Here is a 27,640-nt window from a genome sequence, read left to right as displayed (position 1 = left end):
AACAACCAAGGTCCCCTGACCAATTATAATGCTCTAAAGCAGTGTTGTGATTGGTAAGCAAAAAGGAATGGAAACCGCTGCACTCCTGATTATACTGTGTAAGTAACTGGATAGTCTCAATTTCTCTGGTTAGGGTGCTCAAGGTGATCACCTTCTGACTGGTGAGGTGCAAATCAAGAAACTCCGAGAAACCTTACACGTGTAAGGATAATGACTAGAGCACGCCTATAAGCAAAATTAATTGCTAGAAGTAACAAAAAGTAAATAAGTCGTCGTAGATAGTTCGATGAATGAATGTTTTGATTTTAATTCAACCAATAGAATTATTCATATTTCGTCATGATACATGATTCTTTGGATGACTGATTCAAGTAGTAGCAATGAATTCACGATGGTAACAACATATAATCTCTTCACAATTTTGTAGGAAAATCCCAATGCATTTCGAGCCGTGGGCTCTTCTTCAGGGGGGTATATATCTAAAAGGAAACAGAAATGGAAAAGATGTATAGCAAGAGGCCCAAGGGAGAATGCATCTGGTTCATACTGAGCGTGCACGTGATGAAACGCGACCGTAGTGGGTGGGGGGTGAACGGTATAGCTATAAAGTTGAGCATTATTTGGTGAAAAAAGGAACAAAAGCTCTATGGAAAATGATTGTCAAGGTACTCACTCGAGCTATAAAGTTGAGCATTATTTGGTGAAAAAAGGAACAAAGGCTCTATGGAAAATGATTGTCAAGGTACTCGCTCGAGTACCATCCTATCTCCGAAAGTGACATACATACACTGGTGAACGAGTGAATAACGTGCCAGTTAAGAAAAGAACACAGAACAGAAAATAAACAAACGTGTGTGAGCGAGCAGTTTACGTTATAAACACGCAGCGTGGTTCTGTAATACTGGTGTCGGGGTGAGCAGCAAACTGAAAATGCCGGATGATGAAAGGTGCACAAATTAATGAATGAAGCTCAAACTGGCTCGTAGAAAAAACGACTAGAACTTGTGTATGCCGAACCGCCACCGCGGTCAGTGAAGGATGTACTCATTATACGTGTCAACTTAAAATTAAAAAGTTGCACACGTTCAATCATTTTCCATAGAGCCTTTGTTCCTTTTTTCACCAAATAATGCTCAACTTTATAGCTATACCGTTCACCCCCCACCCACTACGGTCGTGTTTCAACACCTGCACGCCCAGTATGATCCAGATGCATTCTCCACGGGCCTCTTGCTATACATCTTTTCCATTTCTGTTTCCTTTTAGATATATGCCCCCCTGAAGAAGAGCCCATGGCTCGAAATGCATTGGGGTTTTCCTACAAAATTGTGAAGTGATTATATGTTACCATCGTGAATTCCTTGCTACTACTTGAATCATCAGGACCATATCTGTAATGGAAGAACTCCCTTTTCATTCAGAAAGTGGTGAGCCAGGCAGCACCAAACGGGTGAATGAACACTCCCAAGTAAGTGACTAACAGTGTGTTATGGGTGTGAATGTTGGATACACGTGATTAAAAAATGACTCATGTCCTGATTGTGGTTTTCATTACATTTTTAGTAGACTGAGGTTCTAACAACCATTCCAGCTTTCTCTGACGAGTACGAGGTAGGTGAGGAAACTTGTAGTATTGGGCATAGGCAGCATAGTGGCAGTCAACCCCATATCCTAAAGCAACTTTTGTTCTTCCATTACAGATATGGTCCTGATGAGAACTCCGAAATGACGGCAGTTCGAAACGCGTAGACTCTTTATAAACCAAAAAATGAAAGATTAGCAATTAACGTAGAAAAATTGCACACATTTAATTTGTTGTGAAACAAATATTGGCTTTTTGTTGTGAATATTACGATTCCAGCATTTATCGAATCATTTATGTTTTGTTTTTGTTGTTTGTAGTGGTTTAATTGATGTATGAATGAAGACTGAATGTTCATTAGGATGCATTGTTTTGTAAATAAGTAAGGTTTTTTGAGAAAATGTATATTATATTTGTTGTGTACACCAGGTTTTAAAATATGTATAACACATGTGAAAAACTATTCACTCAAATAGAAGTGGTTAATCGAAAATCTAAAAAAATAAAAAAGTGAAAATTAAAATTAAAATTAACAAACATATTGTCTTACCCGTATGTTTGGACCAAACAAAAGTCTGATTCTCAAATTAGCGGCATTGGCACTTTCTCGTTTATTATATGCTTGTGGCAAGCTATGCCGGTGGGAGCCCATACCCAGTGGTTTTGTTTTCGTTGGTAACTACTTGAATCAGTCATCCAAAGAATCATGTATCATATGACGAAATATGAATAATTCTATTGGTTGAATTAAAATCAAAACATTCATCGAACTATCTACGACTACTTTTTTACTTTTTGTTACTTCTAGCAATTTTGCTTATAGGCGTGCTCTAGTCATTATCCTTACACGTGTAAGGTTTCTCAGAGTGATTGGTAAGCACCCAGGCTCCCCTGACCAATCACAACACTGCAAAGCAGCGTTGTGATTGGCTTTGAGTGTCCTGGTTTGACGCTCGACCAGGGAAAGGGGGCTTCTTGTGCAGGTTCTCCAAGCAGGCTGTAATGCAGCCTGCATGGACAAGGAAAGTGCGCATGACTGGTTTGGGCGTCCCAAGAGGGCCGAACAAACAGTGATTGTGCACTTAGGAGTGGGCAAACCACTCCTCCCAGCCTTGGTCCAAGAGCAGAGCAGTCCCACCCACCTGTAAAGGGAACCTAAAATGATAGCTGAAAGTTATCCTCATTTTATATTTCGTTTCCTTACACTGCTCACTGGGGCAACTCTCCTTGGCCATAGCGGAGGAGCTGCCACTGCGGCTTCACCCCCTCATGTCGCCCTCGCCCCCCTCATTCTGACGCACCCAGTTGGATCCCTAAACTCTTTCCATTTCTTGCACTGGCTAGACCTGTTCCTAAACGAGTCCTTGTCAGGACCTGTGCAGTCAGACCCGGTCGGTAACCCTAGCCCAGTGTGCCCCAATGAGTTCCACATGGCGCAATTGCAGACCGTGAAGCGTTTAGGGGCGCACCCCCTGAAAGATACCTTTGAGAGCACAGTTCCTCGTTTAAAACACTGAGGTGCGTGAGCCTGGTGTTCGTCACCATGACTCAGCACTTCAGAAGCATGCCTATTCAGCCTCCAGCCCTACAATGCGCCTGTGTAATGACTGAGGGGAGCACATTTTTAACAGCACATTGCATGTTTGTTCTGCTACACGGACCCATGCGGTCTCTAAATGACTAGCACGGTTTCCCCGCTCCTTAAAATGCCCGGTGTCAAAATGGTCCTGAATGGGGCTTTGCGGGGGGTGGCCGACCGGAGGGAGGCTCGCCCCCCCGGGGATTTTGGGGCTCCGGGAGGAAGGGGAGGGGAAACATTATTTAGGACACAGGAAGGGTTTAGGCATTTGGGCTTGCTGGCGGTTTTGGGCTCCTTTTGGGCTGGGTGGGGATAAAAGCGGCCATTTTGGGTCACTAGTCACCATTTTATGGGACAGTGACCCAGCAGCCGGGGAGGAGAAGGGGTTTTTTGTCAGTGTCTTAGACTTGGCGTATTTGGAAGGCGATCGCGTCTTTATAAGGCTTGTTCAGGATAGCGGCGGTGTTTGGAGTGGTGCGGGCGTTTCCCTGTCGGTTTCAGGCGCTGTGACGGGCTGTTGCGTGAGGCGGCGGCGGTGAAGAGGAATACCTGTGATGGCGGCGGACGCTTTCGGTGATCCCAGGGTGCGGGAGGCGCTGCGCCTTCTTGATGAGGCGGGCAGGACCGACCTGCTGTGCAGCGGAGTTCGGGTAAGGCCACCGCGGCGCGCTGCCGATGGCGCCGCGGCGGCTGTGGTGGCGTGTGGCCCGCCGAGGTCACGTGCGCGCAAGGGGGAGGGGGCGGGAGCGGGGAAGAGGGCGGCGCGCGGTGGCGGCCCACAGGCGGCTGGTGCGCCGAAGCGCAAGAAAGCTCCGGCGAAGAGGCGCGGATCGGGTAAGAAGGCGCCCCTGGTGTTTGTGGGGGATGTCGTGGGGCTGGGGGAGGCTGGGTATTGTGGGGGGGCGGGGGGGGAGGGTCCTGGAGGATCGGGTGTACCCACGGAGGAGGTGAATGTGGGGGTGGGGCACGTGGGGGGAGGGGCCGGGGGGTTGGGACAGACGGTGGTGCAGGCAGGGGGGGGGCTGGAGGGGGAGGGGGGCGAGGGGCTTCTGGAGGGAGCGCAAGGGGGTCCAAGGGGGGCAGTGCAGGGGGGTGTGGAAGGGGATGGGGGGGTGTCACTCTTGTTGATTGAGGATACTGAGGGGGAGGAGGAGGAGGAGGGGGGGGTTGAGGGGGGGAGCGGTCAGGAAGTAGAGGAATCGGAGGAGGAGCAGTATGAACCGGTAGGAGGTGGGTGTTCACCGCGGGGTGGGGGGAGGGGGGTGATGGGGGGAGGGAGTGCACAGGGGGGCAGGAGGGTGCAGGTTGGGGGTTGGGGGATGCGACGGGGGGCGGGGGTGGACGGAGGTGGGGGGAGGTTCCTGGAGGGACCCAGCGGAGAGGGGAGTAGCTTTGAGGGTGCGGGGGGGAGCAGGGGGGGGGGAGTTGCGTGGTTGGGGTGGGTGGGGGGGTTTGGGGGGGGGCGCGTGGGGCGGTTCGGGCGGGGTTGGAGGCTGGGGGTGGGGAGAGGGGGGGTGGGGGGGTCGACCGGCGTGGCGGGGGGGACATTCTGCGGCGGGGGGGAGAGGCGGTTGGGGGGGTAGTGGAGATGATTTTGCCCCGGCTTGCTGGACTTCCCCGTTTTTCTCTTGGCAGGAGCAGTGGGGGAGGGGCTCGGGTGAGCAGCATGCGGCTCCACCCCGCCGAGTGGATGGGCCGGCTCTGCCTAGTACGGGCGGTCGCGCTCCAACGAGGGACCTGGGGTGGTCCGAAAGAAGATGGATGGACAGTAGCTCTCCAGCGCCCCCCTCCCGATGGGTCGATCCGGCCGCCGGGGGACGGGGATGGAGCAACGAGGCAGCGGTTTCTTATTACCAACCTGAGGGTAGACGGAGAGTGAGTGTGGACCTAGGAGCCTTGATGACAGAGTGTAGGGCCAGAGCAGGGTTGAGTAGGGTATCTACGAGTCAGATTGTGGTGGCAGGGGCAGGGAGTGCAGAGCTGGAGTCGGAGGAAGAGGGGGAGGTGCGGGAGGCAGGGGAGGTTTGTAATGTTGTTGCCAGTGTTTTGCAGGATTGCCCCCGGCAAGTGGTGCCGCGAGTGACGGCCCCCCCTGAGGATCTGGTTAGGCGGCGGGATCCGGTGAGGACGCCAGCCTTGACGCCAGGTAAGACCAGTACGGGGTCGGGGTGTGGCTTGGGCACGCCTCGAGGAGGCAAGGCGGGAGGTGGGGGTGTTGGAGGACACCACGTGTCGGTTGGGACGGATGCGGAGGGTGGGGATACAGTGAGACTGGTGAAAGGTAGGTATGTGATGGATGCCGGCGTGTGTACTGAGGCGGTTTGCGGGTCGGCGGGAGGTGCGAGGTCGAGCGGGTCCGCGGGTGAGTTAGTGGCGGCGAGTGTCGGAGCGACAGGGAGCGGCGAGGGTCTGGCTGCGAGCGCGGCAGTGGGGACCGCTGGGACGGACGGGGCGTTAGGTGGTGCGGCGGCGTCGAGTTCCGGGGCGAAGGAGAGCTGCGACGTTCCGGTTAAAAAACTGCCGTACATGGGTGTAGCGAAGCCATTGGGGGCTCATTTGTCATTGGCGACCAGGGAGAAAATATGGAAAGGGGAGTATGTCGAGATCTTTAGGTTGCTTCACCGGGAGTTGATGGCCAAGGAAGGGTCTAAGGAGGAGGAACAAGAATTGGCGCGGCGACCGAGGGTGCCAGTTACTATTGAGAACTGGTCGGCGGCGTTCTTAATCTATGCGAGCGTATACTGCGAGAAGTACCCGGACAGGGCAGTCGCGCTTTTCAAGTACATGGATGTAGTGCGGAGGGCGCAGGTGACGTACGGTGGTAATGCGTGGTCCCATTATGACGAGGAGTTTAGGGCGCGTATGGCGTCGGATCCGGAGGCTAAGTGGGGGGAGTTGGACGCGGACCTTTATCAACAAACGATGAGTGGGGCGAAATTTGGCCGCACTATTTACACGGCCAGTGGTTTGCCACTGGCTTCCACACCCTTTTCGGCTCGCCCCACCCGTGGGGGGGTGGGTCCGGGGGGTGCCGGGAGCGTTCAGAGTGGGGGGGCCTGCTGGGATTTTAACAGGGGTTCCTGTCTCCGGCAGACGTGCAAATTTAGGCACGAGTGCTCCTCTTGTGGAAAACGACATCCAGAATCGCGTTGCTGGGGGCTTTGGGGAGGCCCCTCACAGGGTCAATTCCCGGCTCCCGGGCCCGGTAGGGGTAGAGGGGGGGCAAGGGGGGGTGCGAGTACCTTGGGAAAAGGCTCGTACTCCGGTTAGGCTGGATCGGTTGGAACCTCTCTTGGAGGTATATCCGCGGGCGGATGATGCGTCGGTGCTGCGTCGGGGTTTCAGGGAGGGTTTTCGGTTGGGGTACGAGGGTCCGCGGATTGCTCGTTGGGCGGAGAACCTGAAGTCTGTGAACGCGCACAAGGGCATCGTCCGGGAGAAGCTTTTCAAGGAAGTACGGGAGGGGAGGATGGTGGGACCTTTTGCGGTGGCACCTTTGGAGGATCTGATCATTTCACCCATTGGTGTGGTCCCGAAGAAAGAGCAGGGTCAATTTCGCTTGATTCAACATCTTTCGTGGCCGGAGGGCGCGTCGGTGAACGATTTTATATCGGCAGACTTGGCGTCGGTGTCCTACTCGTCCGTGGACGTTGCGAGAAACTTGGTGACGACGGCGGGACGAGGGGCGCTCATGGCAAAATGCGATGTGAAATCGGCGTTTCGGTTACTACCGGTTCATCCAGAGGATCATCAGTTGCTGGGAATACAGCTGGACGGGTTGATTTTTGTTGACAGAGCGCTTCCGATGGGGTGCTCGGTGTCTTGTGCCTTGTTTGAGCGATTCAGTTCTTTCTTGCAGTGGGCCTTTTCCTGGCGCACAGGCTCTGAGGCGATTACGCATTATCTGGACGACTTCTTCCTGGTAGGTAGCCCCGGTTCAACGGACTGCCAGCAACAGCTGAGTAGTTTTATGGACCTGATGAATTACCTGGGGGTGCCTTTGGCGCCAGAGAAGACACAAGGGCCCAGCACGGTGCTGTCGTTTCTCGGGATAGAGCTCGATTCAGCGGCCATGGAAGCACGCCTGCCGGAGGACAAGAGGTCGGCGATGGTGGTTTTGGTGAGGGACATGTTGGCGAAAAGGAAGGTGTTGGTGCGAGAGGTACAGGTGTTGCTGGGGCACTTGAATTTCGCATGCCGAGTGGTGCGGGCGGGTCGGACTTTTTGTCGACGGTTGGGATTGGCTTTGTCTGGGCTGTCAATGCCTCATCACCACGTGCGGTTGCCGGCGGGCGCGAGAGAAGATCTGTGCATGTGGTTGGCTTTCTTGGAGAGATTCAACGGTGTTCCCATGGCGCCGCCGGAGGAGTGGGAGTGGGACGTGACCATGTCCTCGGATGCGGCGGGAGTCGGCGGTTTTGGACTCTACTGGGCGGGCCGGTGGTGCGCGGAACAGTGGCCGGAGCAGTGGCAGGCGGGGGGGAGAAGCATTGCTTTTTTGGAGTTGTTCCCGCTGGTGGTGGCTGTGACTGTGTGGGCGCGTGAGTTGGCGCACAGGCGCGTGTTGTTCAGGGTGGACAATATGTCGGTGGTACAGGTGGTGAATCGGCAGTCTGCGCGGGAACCTCAGGTGCTGAAGCTGATGCGCGTGTTTGTGTTGAGGTGCCTGGACAACAATATCTTGTTTCGGGCACAACATGTGCCGGGAGTGGACAATGACATTGCGGATGCTTTGTCTCGTCAACAGTGGCGGAGATTCCATGGGCTAGCCACGGAGGCGGAGGCGGTCAAGACGGAGGTGCCGGCGGAGATGTGGTTGGTGGGAGAGCGCGGGTCGTTCGATTGGTGAGGTCGTCCGTGGCGGTGTCCACATGGAAGAGTTACGAACAGGCCTGGCTGGAGTTTCTGCGTTTTGGAGCGGTAAGGCAGCGGGACAGGTGGCGACGGGAGGAACAGGTGGTGCAATTCATGTTGGGGTTGATGGACAGAGGTCTGGCGAGGGTGACTATTGCGGGTAAGCTGGCCGGTGTGGCGTTTATGGGCAAGCTTTGGTGGGGCTATGCTCCCTCGGCGGGGGAATTGGGTGGGCGTCTTTTGGAGGGTTGGGAGAGAGAGAAAGGGGCCCGGGTGCGGCAGAGACGGCCCATTTCGGAGGCGATGTTGGAGGGATTGCTGAGTCGGATGCCGGTGGTGTGTAGAGATCAGGGAGAGGCGGTGCGGTTTTCTACATTGATGTCGTGGTTGTACTTCGGGGCCTTTAGGGTGTCAGAGCTGGTGGGTTTGAAGGGGCAGGCGGGAGTCAAGTGGGGGGACGTGGAGTTTCGGGGAAGGGAGGTCGCCGTGCGGCTTCGACGTTCCAAAACCGATCAGCGGGAGAGGGGCACGTGGGTGGTACTGGGGCCAGGGGGCAAGGAGGCAGTGTGTCCAGTGGAGTGGGGGAGGCGGTTGGCGGCCGGTGGAGCGCAGGCGGGGACGGAGGTTTTCGACACGGGAGAGGCGGGACGTGTGACGGCCGCGCAGTTGTTATGGGTCCTGCGGCACGCCCTGCGGTCCATGGGTGAGGATCCAAAAGACTTCGGGACGCATTCTTTCCGCATCGGGGCGGCGACGGAGGCGGCGCGCCGGGGTTGGGGGAAGGAGGACATTAAGCGGTTGGGGCGCTGGAAATCGGATTGTTTTAAGACATACGTCAGGTTGAGAGGGGTAGTGGTGGAATGAGAAGGTGTGGACTTGTGGCTTACATGTGTCTCTTTTCAGGTGCAGTGGCAGGGCCTACGGCGGCGGCGGTGTCCATTTATGTGGTGGGACATTCTTTTGTAAAAAGAGCAGAAAAGGCCGAATGGGAAAAATGCAGGAGCCTTAACCTGGAATTAGACGAACAGTTGTTTAAATGCCATTGGAGAGGAAAGGGGGGAATGCGTTGGCACGAGTTGGTGCCAGTTTTAAATAATGTTGTTCGGGGAGGGGTGTGCCCGGATGTTTTGGTGGTTCATCTGGGGGAAAACGACCTGGTGCAATGTAAGGGTTTGGCCCTGGTGAAGCAGATGCGGAGGGATCTATTGGAAATTAAGAGGCAGTGGGCAGGGTGTCATATTATCTGGTCTGAGTTCATTCCGATGAGATGTTGGAGGGGGGCAGTGAGGCCGGGAGCGATTGACAGAACCAGGAGGAAGATCAACAGGGAAATGAGGGCCTTTTGTGAGAAGGAAGGGTTGGGCAGGATGGAACACCCGGAGCTGACGTATGGAGCTATATATTTTTTCTTGGAGGATGGTGTCCATTTGTCTAGGTACGGGATGGAACTTTATGTGGTGCAGTTGAAGGAGGCGTTGGACAGGGCGATAGGGGTAAAGCGATATCCGAAGGTACAGAGGTCCTAGGTGGGGGGTCGAAAGCGGTAAAGGCTTTCGAGTGGCGCTTTTCCCTAGTATAATGGGGGGGGGTAGGATAGGAGGAAGGAGCTTGACTGGTTGGAAGGGAAGGAGTGTACAGAGGGCAGAGATTAAAACATTGAGCCAGGAGTTTGTGTAAAGGATAAGGAGTTTATGAGGTTGTTGGGGAACTGTTTAGGGGTGGGGGTGGGGGGATTGACAGATATGTGCATATTTAGTTAGGCCTAGTTTTGTGCGGCAAAGGCCAAGGTTGGGGTTATGTTCAGGATGCACCTGTTTCCAATAAAAGCGGCCTTTAACACACTATATACCTGTGTCCGGTCGGTTCTTCCCCTCCCCGTCTCCCGATGGGCCCCAATGGGGCTTTGCGGGGGGTGGCCGACCGGAGGGAGGCTCGCCCCCCCGGGGATTTTGGGGCTCCGGGAGGAAGGGGAGGGGAAACATTATTTAGGACACAGGAAGGTTTTAGGCATTTGGGCTTGCTGGCGGTTTTGGGCTCCTTTTGGGCTGGGTGGGGATAAAAGCGGCCATTTTGGGTCACTAGTCACCATTTTATGGGACAGTGACCCAGCAGCCGGGGAGGAGAAGGGGTTTTTTGTCCCACCCTCCCTCCCTGTTTTAGGCTAGTTAGGGTTGGGGGGGGATACTGTAAGGGTTTTTGTTGGTTTCAGGTGCTTTCTGTGTTAGGGTTGTCGAGTGTGTCGCTAGGAGCAGGTGCGGGGGTGGTTTTCTTTGGGTTGGCGCTTTTCCCTAGTATAATGGGGGGGGGTAGGATAGGAGGAAGGAGCTTGACTGGTTGGAAGGGAAGGAGTGTACAGAGGGCAGAGATTAAAACATTGAGCCAGGAGTTTGTGTAAAGGATAAGGAGTTTATGAGGTTGTTGGGGAACTGTTTAGGGGTGGGGGTGGGGGGATTGACAGATATGTGCATATTTAGTTAGGCCTAGTTTTGTGCGGCAAAGGCCAAGGTTGGGGTTATGTTCAGGATGCACCTGTTTCCAATAAAAGCGGCCTTTAACACACTATATACCTGTGTCCGGTCGGTTCTTCCCCTCCCCGTCTCCCGATGGGCCCCAAACGCGGATTCATGCGGCGGATGTATGCTGGGAGAATCACATGCATGCTCGGACTCATGCACGCGCCCGTGCTGGAGTGCAGGGCGCGCGAGGGTGTTGCGCAGCGACCTTTGTAACACCCCCCCCTCCCCCCCCAGCCGTGTTATGAGAAGGAAGAGATGATGACGCGGGAAAGTGTAGACATGGCTTAGGGTGGGCTTGAAATAAATGACATGGCAGGAGAGAGAGGAAGGAAATTGCGCTTCCTGTATTGCTGATGAGACGCGCATGTTTCAAAGCCACCCAGTGACAGGCGCATTAATTTAAGTGTGAGAGGATCGTGCACACTGGGCTCCGCTGCACCTTTCTGCTGCCTAGGCCCCACCGGGTCCCACCCCCTGCAGCAGCCTCTGTGCCCCTTTATTATTAATTAACATCGGTATATCGCTCAGTCTGCCTCTTTATGTTCTCGTTCAGTCCTTTATCAGCTAGTGCAGTCAGTGTGTCGCAGCCATTCAAGGCGCCTTCACTCAGTAACTCCCACCCCGGTAATGTTGATCTTCATCACCTGGTGCACTCTGGGCCTTGCTGCCATGCAGGCTGCTTCCACCTAGGGCGGCTTGGTCTGCCATCTAGGGCCCTCGGTGTCTGGCTGCCATTCAGGGAGCAGGACTTCATCACCTGATGCACTCTGGGCCCGGTGGCCTCCAGTTCCACTGCCACCTCCTGCCCTTCAGCGCCAGGTGCCCTCCTTCCCAGTTGGAGTGTTGTCTTGGCGCAAAGCTCCACACAAGTACACCTGTCTGATCGGATCCATTAATTTGGAATTGCACCCTTTCATTCGAATAGAATAAATGTTCTCAGAATATCATCGCAACCTACAGGTGGCTTCCTGGCTTGACAGAAAAGTGTATGACCCCTAGCAGGCGCCAGAGAGTCCTAACCGTCATCACCTACCTATTCAGGAAGTCTTTTATCTTGACCAGAGTAGTTGAGCTCCTGAAGTAAAATCAATATCCTCTCCTGATAAGGTTGTTTGGTGATCTGGAGGTCATCACAGCTGCCTGCTGGCACGTGCACTCATATCCAATTGCGTATATAATGTGGAATTCTAGAGATGAGATGACTAGTTGTAATGCGGTATTCCTTTTACAATTTTCGCTAGGCGGTCTGCACTGTTTTACATAGCTTTTAACTTTGTGTTACTATATATAAACACATGCATTAAAATTGTTATATTAGAAATTGTTACAGCCTTGAAAAAGTTGCACTTAGACGAAACACGTCGTCTCACAGTTGTATACGCCCACACATCAAGATGCATGTGAATGTTTGACATATCTTACAAATAAACTGCTAAAATTTATGAACGAATTTCTCAGCGGCTTGTGTAAATCGATGGACTACATGTAAGGTGCTTCGGTATCACTTGTTCGAAACAGATTCTGTGCTTTTGCCTCCTACAACAGTGAGATTTTGCTTTGCAGTAGTGGATTGTCTTCTAGAACACTGCATAATAGTAGTAGAGGTACATATGAGACCCAGAAAAGGAGTATAGTCTTTAAGGACCCTGCACAAGCATTGTGTAGTTGCATTTAAGACTTATAAATGGTCTGTTGTCTTCATGAACACAATGTGGAACTACTGTAGGTGCATGCTAGACACAGAGATGGTGCGTTGTCTTGAAGGGAATTGCGTGGGAGTACTGAATGTGAGTTAAGACCCAGAAAAGGTGTATTATTTTACAACACTCCTGTGTGTTTAAGAGAGGTTGAGTTGAGCGCCAGAGATGGACTGTTGCCTTAGCGTACCATTATATAAACAAGGTTTCTGCATAGAAATAGTGTGTATGCTTTTAAGTTATAGAGTTGGTGCATCATCTCCAAAGAGCCTGCTTGATTGTAGTGTAGATGCATTTAAGACCCAGAGGTAGTGCATTGTGATCAAAAACTGTGTATGAGTAGTTTACATACATTTATGTGAAGAAGTAGTATTAATGTAGTGTAGGTGCAATTAAGATCCTGAGATGTTGCATTTACTTCAGGGTTCGTGTATAAAAGTAAGCTGTCATTTAGACCCCAGTGATGGTTTGTTGTCTCTAAAGACCCTGCCTAGAAGTAGTGAAGGAACAGGTATTACCCGCAGATGGCGCATCACCTTCAAGTACTCAGCGTGGAAGTAGTGTTGGTGCATTTAAGATTAGAGATAGTGAACTGTAATCGAGGGCCCTATTTAGAAGTAGTAAAGGTACGTTTCAGAACCAGAGATGGCGCATCGTCTTTGAGGACCCTGCATAAAAGGTATTTAGGGTGCATTTAAATCACAGATGTTGTATTGTGATCAAGGACTTTAGTTGGAATAATGTAGGTGCACCGAAGACCCATGCTGTACTGTGGTGTCCAGATCGCTGGATTGAACCCTCGGCACCTGTGTAGAAGAGAAGTCTGCCTGCTATGGAGTTTCTTATACAGTCTTCCTTTCCCGCCTCTTCTTCACCAGCCTTGTCCTCTGCTGGCTGACAGAGGGTCTCTGGAGTTCCTGACCCAGATCTTGGAGTCTATTCTTTGTTTTCTCTATCCGCAGGAGGGCATTGCCAGTTATCATGTGGGTGGGGAGATATTGTAGCCGAGAGAGATCAGCCTCAGTACCCACATGTCTCTCCTTCTACTCCTCAGGTGTACTTTGGCAGGTGGTTGATTGAGGGGAGCCCTTATGTCATCCTGCTGGACATTGCAGCCACGGCCTGGAGCCTGGACCGCTGGAAGGTTGAGCTCTGGGACAGCTGTGCCATTGGCATTCCCTGGTACGACCGCGAGGCCAATGACGCTGTGCTCTTCGGCTTCCTCACCGCCTGGTTCCTGGGGGAGGTAAGGGCTGCTGGCCTCCGTTATTACAATGTGCGGCGAGGGTCTGGGGGCAAAGCGAGCTATTCAAGAAAGGGGCAGCTTGGACCCTGGAAATAGTGCGCAGTGGGTTGGCTGCACCCCACCAGCCCGGCTGTGCACGGCCTTTGACAATCGCATTCTGTCATTTTCTTGCCCTCTTTTCCCCTTCTCGTTCTCTTTGTTTACACACTTGCCAGTTCCCTCGCACTTCTCACACGCCCTGTATACTTTATCACCCTGTTTCACTTTTTGTCTGCGATTTCCCTTCCCACAGTTTATTCCTTGTTCATTCTCTTTTACTACCCTTCACTACCTCCTCACCCTTTTTCATTGTTTCAATCTCTCATATCAGCCGCCTTTTTCATCTTCCGCTTTTTAATTCCCTTTAATACCCTCTGTCACCTTTTTCCTCGACCCAGTCTTCTTTCTCACCATCTCATCTCTCACCATCTCATCCTCCCTTTTAGTTTCTCTTGGCCTCTGTCTCACCCTCTTTCCTCACTCTGTTTCTTCCACCTTCTGCCCCTTTTTCCTCCCTTCTGCCTCTGTTTTGGTCACCTGTTTGCTCCCCTGCCGTACAGCGTGTCATTCTCATCATCTGTTTTTAACCGCGCCTCTCTCCCTCTTTAGCTCTTAATGTCTTTATTGCTCACGGTCACCCTTTGTTCTGTCAACCCGTGTCTCACCCTTCTTGTGACCTTTCACCTCTTCCCTCAGTTTGCCGCTCAGTCGGAAGAGAAGCCCTTCATCCTTGCCCACTTCCACGAGTGGCTGGCCGGCGTGGGGCTCTGCTTATGCCGGTTCCGGAAGCTCCCAGTCGCCACCATCTTTACTACTCACGCCACCCTGCTCGGGCGCTACCTGTGTGCGGGCAGCGTGGACTTCTACAACAACCTGGAGAATGTAAGTCCGTACCACCTCTAGAGGCGGGGGTGTGTGGGCACTTGTGAAAGAGGCAAGCTAGCATGCAGGGCACACGTGGGCACCTTCAAGACCTATGAATGTGGGTGAAGGATGGGAGTCAGAAAGCCTTAGCTTCACCACTGGCACTACCAATGTTGTACACACAAAATAGCCACGTTTTGGACTCATCCGGGTTACTTCCCTCTCCCCCCTCACATTGGGCTAGAGTGCAGTAATATTGCCAAGAATACAATTGATATTGAATTGCACATGATCAAAGTCACCACGAGGCAACTATCCTTTCCAGGGTGTTGCTTTTACAAATCCTTGTCTCCAGGTACTTTACCTATTAAATTGAAACAAGACTACAAATCCGATGAAGCACTGATTTTCTGACTAAAGCCTGGACGTGGAAGTCGAGATGGGGCGAGTCCTCTGGAAATACTTGAGCTATACAGCCCACGCCCTCTGAGGCTTCCAGGGGTACTAACTTCATGTGAAAGAGTCCTGCCCTGCCCCGCTGGGGTTTCAGAGGCACTGGGCGCAGTATTCCTCTCAAACTGTTGATTTGCCACAGAGAGTGAAGTCAGATGTTTGTAGTAGGTGACATAGTTGAAGTCCGTGGATGGTGAGGATTGTTTAAGGTTGACCACGCTGAAGTCCACGAAGGACATTTGGTTTATTGAGAGGATGAACATGTTGAGGCAAGAGTCACTCGCCAACTGAGGGGCCTGTGGTCCAGCATGTGCCAAGGGTGGTGAGGACATGTAGCTTCATTGTCTCTTCAACTCTCACTTTCGGTTTTCTTTCTAGTTCAACGTGGACAAGGAGGCTGGCGACCGGCAGATCTATCACCGCTACTGCATGGAGCGGGCGGCCGTGCAGTGCAGCCACGTCTTCACTACTGTGTCGCAGATCACTGCAGTAGAAGCTGAGTTCCTGCTGAAGCGCAAGCCTGGTAAGAGCATGACCACAGGGTGCTATGTTTTATGGTCATCAGTCCCTTCTTCTTTTTTAAGTAAAGATCCAATCCTCTGCACACTGCAGTAAGACGAGCACTGAGTTCACCTTTGCCTGAAGATACAAAGTTCTTTATTTTGCCCTCAATCGATCAATCTGGATTTACCAAGCACGACTTGTGAGAAGTTAGCCTGGCATATGTTGTCCACTATTCTAGTGGGCACCTTGCACCAGTCTAAACGACCCTTATGATGGTGGTTGTAAACTCAACCTTATAGACCAGCTATCCTAGTGGTAGCATCGACAAGCAGTCTTAGCCTAAAACTTCAGAGAGCATGTGAAGCCATCTGTTTTACCATTTATATAATCCCTTGAATACCAAATGAAAGGACACCACACAAGGTATATATCAAATATATATGTATTTATTACTAACACAACCCCTCTGCACCGTTTATGAGGTCAGAGTTCGAGATACGTTACAAGTTACTCATTAAGCATACTATAAGTTGCACAAATACAATTCTGCTCTAGGGGCCTCACGAACCATATACTAAGTAAGTGGTATAAGAGCCACTTCAGAAAAAGTGAATAGGCCTATGGCAGAGGTCTTCAAACTTTTGTAGGCTGAGCCCCCCCAGTGGATTTGTTTTAAATGTCGGGCCCCCCCGCCACCTGACACAAATTTCGGAATTGTACACCACATAACCAACCGCCACCTTCATATCCCGGGCCATATCCGGCAAATAATGTCCAACACAATAAGTGTGTTAGGCTAACTGCAGGTTTGTGAGTGGGTGCGGTTGAATGACAGAGGCTTATTACACAGCTCAAAACTCAATCTTCCAGCAGGTACATTAGTCACCAGACCCTGGTGAACCACACCTGAATATGTGATGCCGCTTTTAATGTTGCCTAAAGAATGCTGGATATACACAGAACTTTGCAGAGCCGGACCCCAGTAACAAACCCGCCCCCACCTTTCCAGCCTCTCAGAGAAACGCCTGATACTCGGTGCAGCCAGTCCGCCTTGCTACTACCACCCTCCAATGGTGCCCCTCATCTTCGTATAGACCGTCCCTCATGTGTATTTGATTTATTTTATAGTGCTACTCATCCCAAGTATGTACGGCAGGGAGTTGGAGTGCTTTACATCACACACATTATATAAAGACAATGACTCATATAAATGTGAACGTCAATGTTCTGAAGATAATGGGGCTACAAGGTGTAATCATTCTTTCATCCATCATTCAGTCTTTCACCATTCATTGATTTCACCATGTCCTTCCATCTGTGTACCTATCCATGGCCACACATATTCAACCATTTGCAAACCTATTCATCATATATCCTTCAATCCACCGTTTCACTCATCCATCCCTCCATCCACCCTTTCTCCCTATCCATCTGTATACTCATCCACCCATTCTTTCACTTACTCATCCATCCACCAATTCACCCTTTTAGTCATCCATCTATCCTCCCTTTCTCTCCATCCCCCTTTCTCTTAGGCATCATCCAGCCTTCCATCCACCCACCCAACCATCTACTCATCCACTCATGAATCCATCCATTGACCCTATCACTCATCCGTCCTCTCATCCATCCACCCTTTCACTCCTTCACTCTTCTACCCTCCCTTTCACTCACTCATCCATCCTTACGTCCACCCTTTCATTCATCCATCCACCCTTTCACTTATCAATCCATCCATCATTTCACTCATCCATCCATCTATTTATCTTTTCTCTCATCCATCCACCCTCCCATTCACCCATCCATACTTTCTCTCATTACCCATCCACCCTTTTCATTCACCCTTTCTCTAAACCACCCTGACATCCACCCACCCCTTCACTTACTCACTCACTCACCCACCATCGAAAACTGGGCAGCACTAAATGGCCCAGCAGTATATTAGGGCGCAATTCCATTACAAAAGCTCACTCCACTTACCTGTTGGTGAGGCGCCAAGAGACCAGCAAACTACTTCACTGTGTGAAATGAAGTGCTTCTTGCCAAAATAAAGACGATTCAACGAAGCAGGTTTGAAGATAATTTGATTATTTATTTAAGTATAATTAAGTCACCAGTGGAGTGCGTGATTCCTCCTTGAAGTCCAAACGGAATCTGTAAGTTGAGACCGTTCATACTTCAAGGAGGAGGTTGGAAGCACGAGAATGCTTTTTCAACACTTGCTTGTTTAAATAATAATTACCCAGCATGTGCGTATAACCACTATTGCGCACATGCCAATAACAGAATGAACACACATGAGAGCTTGTGCAGATAAGGCAAGGTTAAACAATAACTAAGTACAGAAAGTGTGTACAATAGATATTACACTGCGCTGCGGTAAAACCACGAAACAAACAGCAGGAATGAAGAAACAAGTTGGTGTATGCAGCAGTTACTTGCAAGCAAATTTCGCGGCGCTTCCTGGCAGCAGCAGCCTCATTGGTGAAACATCAGTGGTGATGTTTGATAATTGGGCTGCTGTTCCGGAGCTGGCCAATCTAAAATCCCCATTTGAAATGGGTAAAGAAATACCGGAGAGAAAACGACTTGCGAAGTGGGAAACCATGGTAAGAGTTTAGGATGGCGTCGCGCCCCCCCTGGGATGGCGTCGAGCCCCCCCAGGGGGGCGCGCCCCACAGATTGAAGAACACTGGCCTAGGGTCTAGGGAATCGCTGGGGCTACACTACAGGACCAAGGGTTTGGAAGTAGGAGACCCACGGGAGACACGTGCAGTGTGGGAACACAGACGCAAGTTACCATTGACTTACAATGGAGAACGAAGAAGTCGCAAAGTTACTGATTAAGGACACTTCCGGGTGGACTACGGTGAAACCCCTTTAAACTAGGACACTTGGATAGTCAATACCCACGGGAGCACCAGAGTACTCTAGTTACCTCACCCAGGGAAGCCGGGTGCATAGGTGCCTTTTTGTGTCTGGTTTCGTTGATGCTTTCAATGGAGACATACAAAAGAAGTGCTGCAGGCGGCCGAAGGAAGAGTGTCCGGGTGGATCCAAGGGTGGATCAAGGAGCTGAAGAACCTGAAAGCAGAGGGGACAGAGTCTGGGTCACTAGCCAGTGACCAGGAAGGAACCAGGATGGAGCCAGGTGATGTCGCGATGCAAACAGGTGAAGCGGTGAAGCTTGTCTCTGCAGCCGCAAGGACCAGGAGGCGTCGACGATGACCAGGAGCTAGAGTCGAGCTGTCACACGAAGGATCTGGCTGCCTGCAGTGTCGGTATCCGGATTGGACCCAACAAGCCGTGGTAACTGCAACCCACACAGGAAATGAAGATTCGCTTCAGGTCAGACCAGCAAGGTCTGAGGCGCTTCTCTTTTGGAAGGAAGCTGGAGCAAGCCCAGAGCAACCAGGCAAGCATTGGAAATTCAAAGGATCGTCTTCAGGGGGCTTACTAGCCAATGGGCTAGCAACCGGGAAGATGCGTTGAGCTGAAATGCAGGAGCGGGCCCCACGCGGCACTCGTGGAGGGCTGAGCTCTGGTGCAGATGTTGCTCGGGTCTGGGGCTTCTCGTGCCCCAATGCACAACTGCGAGCTACCTCAGGAGTCGATGCAGTTAGCAATTTGCAGGATGTCCAGGGAGTCTGGTTCCACGTCTCTCGTGTCCGCCACGGGTCTCAGCTTTGCTGTGGATATAGGACCGAGTCCAAGAAGTCTGGAAGTCCAATCCTAAGTAGCTGAGTCGTCGGGAGCGTCGACAAAGCAAACTGGCAAGTTACTGGTGGTGCCTGTTTTGAACAGGGTGGTCACTCCTTGACCACAAGGGAGATCTTCTTCAGTCTTCTAGTCAACATAGAATGTCGAAGACCAAGAGTTCTGTTTCGTAGTTTCTTTCCAGGGTAATCTGATGTCTCTAGACACAGCTCCTAACTTTATACCAAACTAAGGGGCTGGATTACTTGCTAGGTACCTCCTATGGGTGGACCCTGAGAAGGGGGTGGTTACACCCCTTTCTCTTTGTCCAGTTTCGCGCCAGAGTTGGGGCTGGAGTGCCCCAGAAACTGGTTTGAACCGGGCTATGCATGGAGCACCTTGTGTGCCCCAGGCAGTGTCTCATTTTACAGCCCTCCCTTCCCCAATACACTAAAAGCCTGTCTGGGGAGGTGCTAGCACCTCCCAAGGCAGGAAACCTATTGTCCAGGCCTCCCCTGCCGGAGTTTCGTCCAGCAGCAGGAGGTCAGACTCGTGTCTGTGGCAGCAGCATCCATTTTGTGATGCTGAGGCTCTGTTTAACTGTAACCGGATAAAGCAGTAACTACATGTCTTCTCCCTCTAGAAGGGTGGAATGCTACCCCCGCCACCAGAACTGGCGGGGGGGGGGGGGTTGGTTTTCCAAAGTGTTTGACACCTTACACGACATGTTTTGATAAAGCCAAACCAAAGTTAGCATTAGCCGCGAGGATTATAATGCACTTAAGAGTATATGGTATGGCTATATCATAGAACAGCTATAAGGACATGGTTCCTGTAGTAAAAGAAGTTCACACGTTGTAAGTTTCTAGAACGTTTATTAGGTTCAATTCAATATAGGTGCCGAAAACTGCAGAGGGGCTCAGCTCATGCTAGGGCACCCTCTCACATAAAACCAAGCACTCTGCCTCCAGGATTGTTAAGGCCTGCCATAGGAGTGACTTATAGGTTACTGTGTGTCTATATATAAGGGTAGATATAGGTATACTATATCTAAGCAAGGGGTGATTACACCACCTTGCCCAGGCTGAGGGTTCAGCCTGTGGTGTCAGTTGGGATGGCCAGCCAGGGGTGGCATAATACATGCTGCAGCCCCTGGTAGGCTTTGGATGCACCTCTGCCCTGGGTACCTATGGTACACTATACAGGGGCTCACAAAGGTGACCCAATACCCAATCAGGTGTATACCTAAAGTACAGGGTATTAATTTTAGAGAGAACAGCTGGGCTGTGGGTCTGATTAGCAGGCCCACAGCCACACTAAAGTAAAAAAAACAGAAAATCACAGCAAAAAGTGGGGGTGACCATAGGAAGCAGACCCTACTCTCCTACACGGCCAATCACCCGATAGGGTAATCCAGGATGCACAGTGTTACAAAGATGAATTATAGGAACTCCAGATGTAGCCATGAGGTATGATTCAAGTAGAGGTTTACTCAAGCTTAGATAGAAGATGGTAATTAGGATTATTCCAGTCTAATTCAAGGCCCCACCAGGAGCAGCATCTTTGCTGCTCAGCCCACAGTCTCCAACTGTCTTTCTCTCACACAACCAGGCACTCCAACATTCTGCTCTCTCATCAACATTCTAACATTCCAGATCACATTCATACAGGCTGAGCAGCAAGAAAAGGAGATCACACAGCACTGGAGCCATTGGGAGCTTTTATTTGGCCGGTGGAACATTGAAACGGCTGCTAGGTCCAGTCAAGCATATCCTTGGGTTTACTGTTCAGGCTGGCAACTATTTCCATGCTGTCTGTTCACCAGCTTGGACAATAGACAGCCTATCCTGGTAGCAGATGTGTCTGTTTGGCACGCCAGGGTCCTGCTGGTCATGGTGGCAGTGTGGACTGGACATGGACATCACAGAGATGAAGGGAAGAGCGCCGAGGGGACTGGGCGTGGCTTTTTACCTTCATTGTGTGTTTAAGTTAGGTTGGCTTGGGTACTTTGTGCGAGATGTATTGGGGGCGATTGTGCAGCAGCGGCCGCAGTGACTTACGGGTGGCTGTGCGGGGGCGTTGCGCGCACACTGAGTCACATGTGGGTGGGGGGGGGTCGCGTATATAAAAAAAAAAGAAGAAACTTATCATTGCGCCGGGTCCTGCGTCTCCGCTCCTGCTCTTCTCGGTCTTGAGCCGAAGCACAGCCAGGCCCCACTGACCAATCATAACGCTGCAAGCATTGTGATTGGTAGGCACCCAGGCCCACCTGGCCAATCCCAATGGAGAAATACAGAGTTGTGATTGGTTTTGACCGTCCTTGTTGAACGATCAACCAGGGAATGGGAGCCTGGGCTTGTTCTCCTGCATCTCCGTCCATCATCCCCTTTGGTATCGATTTGTTCGCCCTGAGTTGGCAGGGTATGCCCAGACGTGGGTCCCTTGCTCACTCTACCACTGGATTCAAGATATCCTGGCTGATGAGGATTATGAATCCGAAACCGGTCTCAGAATGCTTGTTTCCGTTCCAAGGAAGACATGGCTTGGCAGTTCGGGCTGGACTGTTCCCATGAGGCATAGGGTCAGACTGATTTGCATAGGGCCATGTCTGAACTGGGGTGGGGGAGTGAGCTAAAGAATGATGATGGATTAAACCCAGATCAGTTGACTGGGGTTGAGTGTTTGATTTGCTTAAGCACTCAGTCCACCATCCCCTTTGGTATCGCTGTAATGCAGCCTGCATGGAGAACAGAGAAAGTGCACATGACTGGTGTGGGCGGACAGAAAACCACTCCTCCCCTGCCCTTGTCCGAGAGCAAAGCAGACCAGCCCGCAATGCAGCAGGAAGCTTAAAATGATGAAGTTATTATCATTTTATGTTTCCTCTTCCCGCATTATAAATCAGTGAGGCGACGCTCCTCCGCCATAGCGGAGAAGCCGCCACTGCGAATGTGCCTGCGGCATGTCGATGAAGATGGACTGCGAGTGACCACTCCGTTACACCTGGAAGGATTTATGGCTGGATGTTTGTGTTTCCATGGGAGGGAGGGGCGCAGTTGTTTTCAGTTCCCTCTGAATGGCTTTTAGTATAGGTATGTATATACAGGCATTTGCGATTGCAGAAATGTCTTAATTTACACATCTTATGTTGATGCGTGCTTAGCTGTCTGTGTGAAGTTTGCTCGTGCATTGCTACGTGAGTCTGTGTGTTTCGAACCATTTTACACATATTTGCATTTTCCTGTAAGAATGGTGGTGCCACTGTTTCTCTTGGTGGGTGTGTGTAGATGCGTTTGGCAATATCTGCATTTGTCAGCACTTTTTTGCTGCCTATAGCATTGGCATGTGTGTTATGCTGCCAATTTGTTGGTGGGCGTATTGCATGTTTGTATTACTGTGTGTTTGAGTTACTGTATGCGTGCATCTTCATGGCTACGTATCTACATGTGGTAGTGTCTGAATTGTTTTCTGCGCAGTTTTGTTCTTCTGTTGTTGTGTCGCCATCTCTCCGAACGTATGTGGGCTAGTCTGTGTGTGCTTGAGTGAGAGACTGTTTTGTGTATGGGCCACATGTATTAAACAATTTTGCATTTGCAAATGGTGCAAATCAGTTATTTCAGCCGTTTGCGAATGCAAAATAGCCTTTCAATATGTATGTAAGGCTTTGTAGTCTCTATTATAGGTTATCGCAAAAATAGCTATTACCTACAATTGCGAATACAAATAGGGAATTACAATTTGCGATTTCCTTTAGCACATGTGCCAAGCATTTTCTCAATGCAAACTGTCCATTTAAGAAAATGCTATTACCATTGACTCCAAGTCGATGGTTACCATGTGCAAATTTAAAAAAATGCACAAAAATGCACATTTGCACATTTAAGTTTTTGGGGTGCTTCAGGGGAACCTTAGGCCCATGGGCACCCTTGGCTTTGCATTACCTAATTTGTGATTACCAATTAGGGAATCGCAAATTAGCTAATGAAAAACCATTTGCACCTATGGGCCTTTCAGCCCATAGGAACGAATGGAGTAATATTACCTAGTAGCAATCCACTATTTACTGAATCACTATTGGGTAATATTAAGGAATCGCTACATTTTTGGCGATTCCTTACATACAGAGCATTTTGCAAATATCAAATAGCGATTCGGTAAAAATCGCTATTTGATATTCGCAAAATGCTTTTTTGATACACGTGGCCCTATGTGTTTTTCCATTTGTTGCTGTTTCTACATTTGTTATTGAAAGCAATTTCTCCTGAAAAATAGCAGATCTGTTGTATAATGTGTAAAATAGAGCGCACATAAATCATTTCCACTTTGCTGGTGGTGCAGGTGAAGACGCACCTCAGGTTGCATTTCAGAGAAGCGCTGATTGCTTTCCAAGGGAATTGTGGAGTGTTAGGAGTCGAAGGAAGGCTTATATGACATGAGCATGCTCGCTTTGCATGCTGAACTGGTCAGAAGAAAGCCCAAAGCAAAAACCCTGCATAACTATTAAGTATAGAGGTGCAAGGACCAGCTAGGTGTTGGTACTATGTGACTGTCCTATTTGTCTGACTAAAACCACACCAAGCCTTTTTATCTTAAGGACCGTAAATCTGACCGTAAATCTAACTCGAGTGTCCGTAGCAGATAAGGCATGGAGCACTAAATCAAGTCCGCGGGGCTTGATGTTCTATTCCTAACGGAAACCTGGACCCGGGAGGATTGTGAGGTCGAATTGGGCTTGGCCTGCCCTCCAGGCTACAAAATCAACCATACCCCTCGTGTGAAGAATCGGGGTGGTGGGATTGGTCTTATTTTTAGAGACACGCTAGCTCTCTCCCAGCTCAAGATTAGAGAGGTATCGGGCTTTGAGCTGATGGGGTTTGCTTTCAAAGGTCATGAGAAGACACTCTGCTCGGGTGTCTTGTGCTATCGTCCGCCGGGCAATGCACCCTCCCTCCCCGACTTCATTGACCTGATCTACGACCTCTCGAACACCCACTCTAAGTTGGTGGTCCTAGGAGACTTTAATCTGTGGCCGGGCGGTCCACTGGACAGTGCCTTCTCCACTCTGTGCCAAGCCTGCAATGACATCCAGCTGCAACAGCTTGTCCGTTCTGCCACACATCAGAAGGGTCATGCCTTGGATCTTGTTTTTGCAGACGTTCAACTAGTGACGGTGAATGACATCTTCTGTCAGTACTGGACGGATCACTCACTGGTTGCTTTTTCCCTCTACTTGGAGGATTACTCCTCGGCGGAGGCTGGGTCCAGACAGGCCAAGTTGGGCAGGCCCTGGTCCCGACTGTTAAAATCCGCGCCCTTGCCAAGCCTACTACCGGACAATTTTAGTCTGAGAGATTCGGCTGAGGAGAGTTATACCGCCTTATGCCGATCCATTTCGAACTCTTTGGATAAGGTGGCACCACTCCGCAGGTCTAGGGGTAGGCTGAATCGGGCTTGCCCCTGGTACACGGATGACCTGCGGCAGTTAAAGCTGAGCTGTAAACGCGCCGAAAGGGCGTGGAGGAAGCAGTATTCTGATTCTTTGAAGGCCATCTTTAGACAGTCATTGCAGGAACACAAGGCACAGATCAAGGTGGCTAAGGCGTTCTATCGGGAAGCCACCTTGAATCAGGCTTCCAACAAGTCGCAAGCACTGTTAAAAATTGTCAGGGACCTGACCCATCCTTCATGCGCGGCCAATAATGTCCCTGCGTCGCAGGCTCTGTGCGACTCCCTGGCGAGTGCCTTCGAAGAGAAGATTGCTAAAATCTTGGAAGGTTTACAGAGTCCAGCACCCCCCCCCCCGATCTGGGAGTTCCGGACGGCTCGCCCAGTCGACCCCAACTGAGTGGCGCTGCTTTCAGTTTGGGAGCTCCGGACGTGTCACCTAGTCGACCCCAGCCGAATGGACGTGCTCTTAGCTCGGGAGCTCCGGTGGTCTCATCCAGTCGACCCCAGCTGAGTGGTCATGCTTTTAGTCTGGGAGCTCCGGACGTCTCAGCCAGTCGACCCCGACGGAGCGGGCGTATCTCTGGCTTGGGAGCTCCGGACACTTCGCCCAGTCGACCCCAGCTGAGTGGACATGCCCTCAGTTTGGGAGCTACGGACGCTGTGCCCAGTCGACCCCAGCTGAGCCGTTTCCCTACCCTCTCCTTTGAGGAGTTTTGTAGCGTGGCACAAATGGTATCATCTGGTTCCCCTCTTGATCCACTGCCACCAAAATTTTGGAAAGTGTTTCAGGACGAACTCTTCCAGCCTTTGTATTCCATCTGCCTCCAGTCGTTTGACACCGCAACGGTTCCGGAGTGCTGGAAACTGGCAGCGGTGTCTCCTCTCCTTAAGAAATCCACCATGGACCCCACCTGCTTGTCTAATTACAGACCGATTTCCTTGCTCCCCTTCCCCATTAAGATCATGGAGAAGTTAGTGACCCGTTCTCTGTCTGGCTTCCTGGAAGAAAACATCTGGTTCGATGAGGCACAGTTTGGTTTTCGCCCAGCACACGGGACGGAATCTGCGCTGGTGACCGTGCTTGACAACTTAGGTTCGCGGGTCGACAGTGGGCGGGCAGCCTTTTTGGTGCTGCTCGACATGTCGGCCGCGTTCGACACGGTCTGCCATCGTACCCTCATCAGGAGGCTGGAGGAGTGCGGGGTCATGGCATGTGCAAGGGACTGGTTGGTCTCTTATTTGAACAATCGGCAGCAGGTGGTGGCGTTGCCTTCTTTCAGCTCGGAGGTGCGGAGAGTAGGGCAGGGGGTACCTCAGGGCTCGGCCATCAGCCCTATACTCTTTAACCTTTACCTCCGCCCTTTGGTCCAACTAATTAAATCATTTGGCATCTCCGCATTTAATTATGCTGATGACACCCAGTTGGTCTTTTCGCTGGAAGGGAAGGACGCGGTCCCGCTGGAGGCTTTCCACCGATGCATGTCTGCCACAGCGGATTGGCTCCGGTCCAACTCCTTGCAGTTTAATAGTACAAAGACCGAGGTGTTGTATTGTTCTACGGACAGGATTCCTCGTGAACTCCCGGTGAACTTCTGGCCCCCGACCTTTCCCGAGATTGTGTCAACTGCTGAGTCGGCACGCAACCTGGGGGTGATTTTCGGCCCCAACTTGCAGCTGGATATGTACGTGAACAAGACCACATCCTCGTGCATGATGCTGCTACGTATCCTGCGTAAAGTTCTGCCCCTTCTCCCCGAGCAGACCAGGCCTGAAGTAGTGCGCGGCACCATCTTGAGTCGTCTTGACTATTGTAATGCGCTACTTCTGGAGGCTCCAAAAACACTGCTGGGGAAGTTGCAACGGGTGCAGAATTTGGCCGCCAAGCTGGCTCTTTCCCGCCCTAATCATAGCTCTTCAGCAGCAGCCCTACGAGATCTACACTGGCTGCCTGTGCACCTACGCGTCTGTTACAAGGCTGCATGTTTAGTGTTTAGGGCGGTGCATGGACAAGGCCCGGTTCCATTGCAGAATGTTTGTTTGGTACTCTCCTCCGCGGTCCTTACGCTCTTCTTCGGCTCATCTGCTTGTGGTCCCGAGATTCCAGAGAGTGAGGATGGGTGGCCGTTCGTTCAGTGTCGCAGCGGCCAAGCTCTGGAACTCCCTGCCACTGTCCCTTAGAAGCCAAAGGGACTTCTTCCCGTTTAGAAAAGCCCTGAAAACCCATCTTTTCCCCAGGGTTGTCTGAGCAGCGTATGTGGTGTTAACGTTGATTTCAAGTGCCAGGATGCCCTTTGGGTGACAGGACCGCGCTATACAAGTATACATACAATACAAGGGTGAAGTGAAAGAATTCCAAGCAGCCTCATTACATTTGGCATCACAAATGACTTTACAGAGCCCATTTGAACACAATGTAAATGTGGCTGTAATTCAAGGTGGGCGCTTTTAACTTGGAACCACACTTTAAAATAGCCCATAAACACGAGGACTGAGGCAGCTACCTTTCTGTTGAGGAAAGGTAAATTTCAATACGTTTACATTTCAAATGTCTTCCAGACTGTGCACCAGACACAGCCTTTGTGTAGTGATACACTTCACAGCTGGAATGTCTACAGCCTGAAGCACCCATAACAGGGGCACATAGGTGTGAGGGCTCTGCACTGAAGTGTGATTAAGGTAAAAACATTCATGGCCTCATCTAAAGGGTCCCCTTTAACCTGCAGCTCCACCCCTATTCACCCATAGCTACAACAAGAACTGGCATAGCCAATAGGTCTTGCCTTTTGAGTGTTTAGCCATGCAGCACATTATCCTTGGTGCTATGCTGCCAAAGTTTGAAGGGCTATATAACTCTTATGTTACAAAATATTTAAAGAAAACAGGAAAAATGTGGTGAAATAGTGCACTTTTTAGCCTTCATGTACAAAACTAGGGTGCAACTTAAAAAATAAAATACCCTTCTTGAAACCCTGGTGGAAAAAAATGGCATACAATCTTTCATTTGCTGAATTCTGCTCTGTTTAGGGAGTGCTGGCTGTAGCCTTTACTGTGACATGCAGAGGTTTGGATTTCCCCTCCTTTTATGCTGATGTCTGTACAAATATTGCACGGCTACCTAAATGACCAAATCCTAAAACTCGATGTAGAGTTGTGTGATTTTTT

At 50.9% G+C, this 27,640-nt stretch overlaps 1 protein-coding gene across 1 annotated transcript in view; it reads left to right on the top strand.

Annotated features, from left to right (window-relative positions):
- Positions 1–27,640, top strand: part of GYS1 (glycogen synthase 1) — a 228,707-nt gene that overhangs the window by 101,964 nt on the left and 99,103 nt on the right. The window contains exons 3-5 of the mRNA XM_078655153.1: positions 13,283–13,474; positions 14,210–14,395; positions 15,209–15,353. Of these exons, the coding sequence (XP_078511279.1) occupies positions 13,283–13,474; positions 14,210–14,395; positions 15,209–15,353 (523 nt within the window). The remainder of the gene's footprint in view (positions 1–13,282; positions 13,475–14,209; positions 14,396–15,208; positions 15,354–27,640) is intronic.

Source organism: Lissotriton helveticus, chromosome 7 (assembly GCF_964261635.1).
Source record: "Lissotriton helveticus chromosome 7, aLisHel1.1, whole genome shotgun sequence".
Lineage (NCBI taxonomy): Eukaryota > Metazoa > Chordata > Amphibia > Caudata > Salamandridae > Lissotriton > Lissotriton helveticus.
This window is presented reverse-complemented; position numbering and strand designations above follow the sequence as displayed.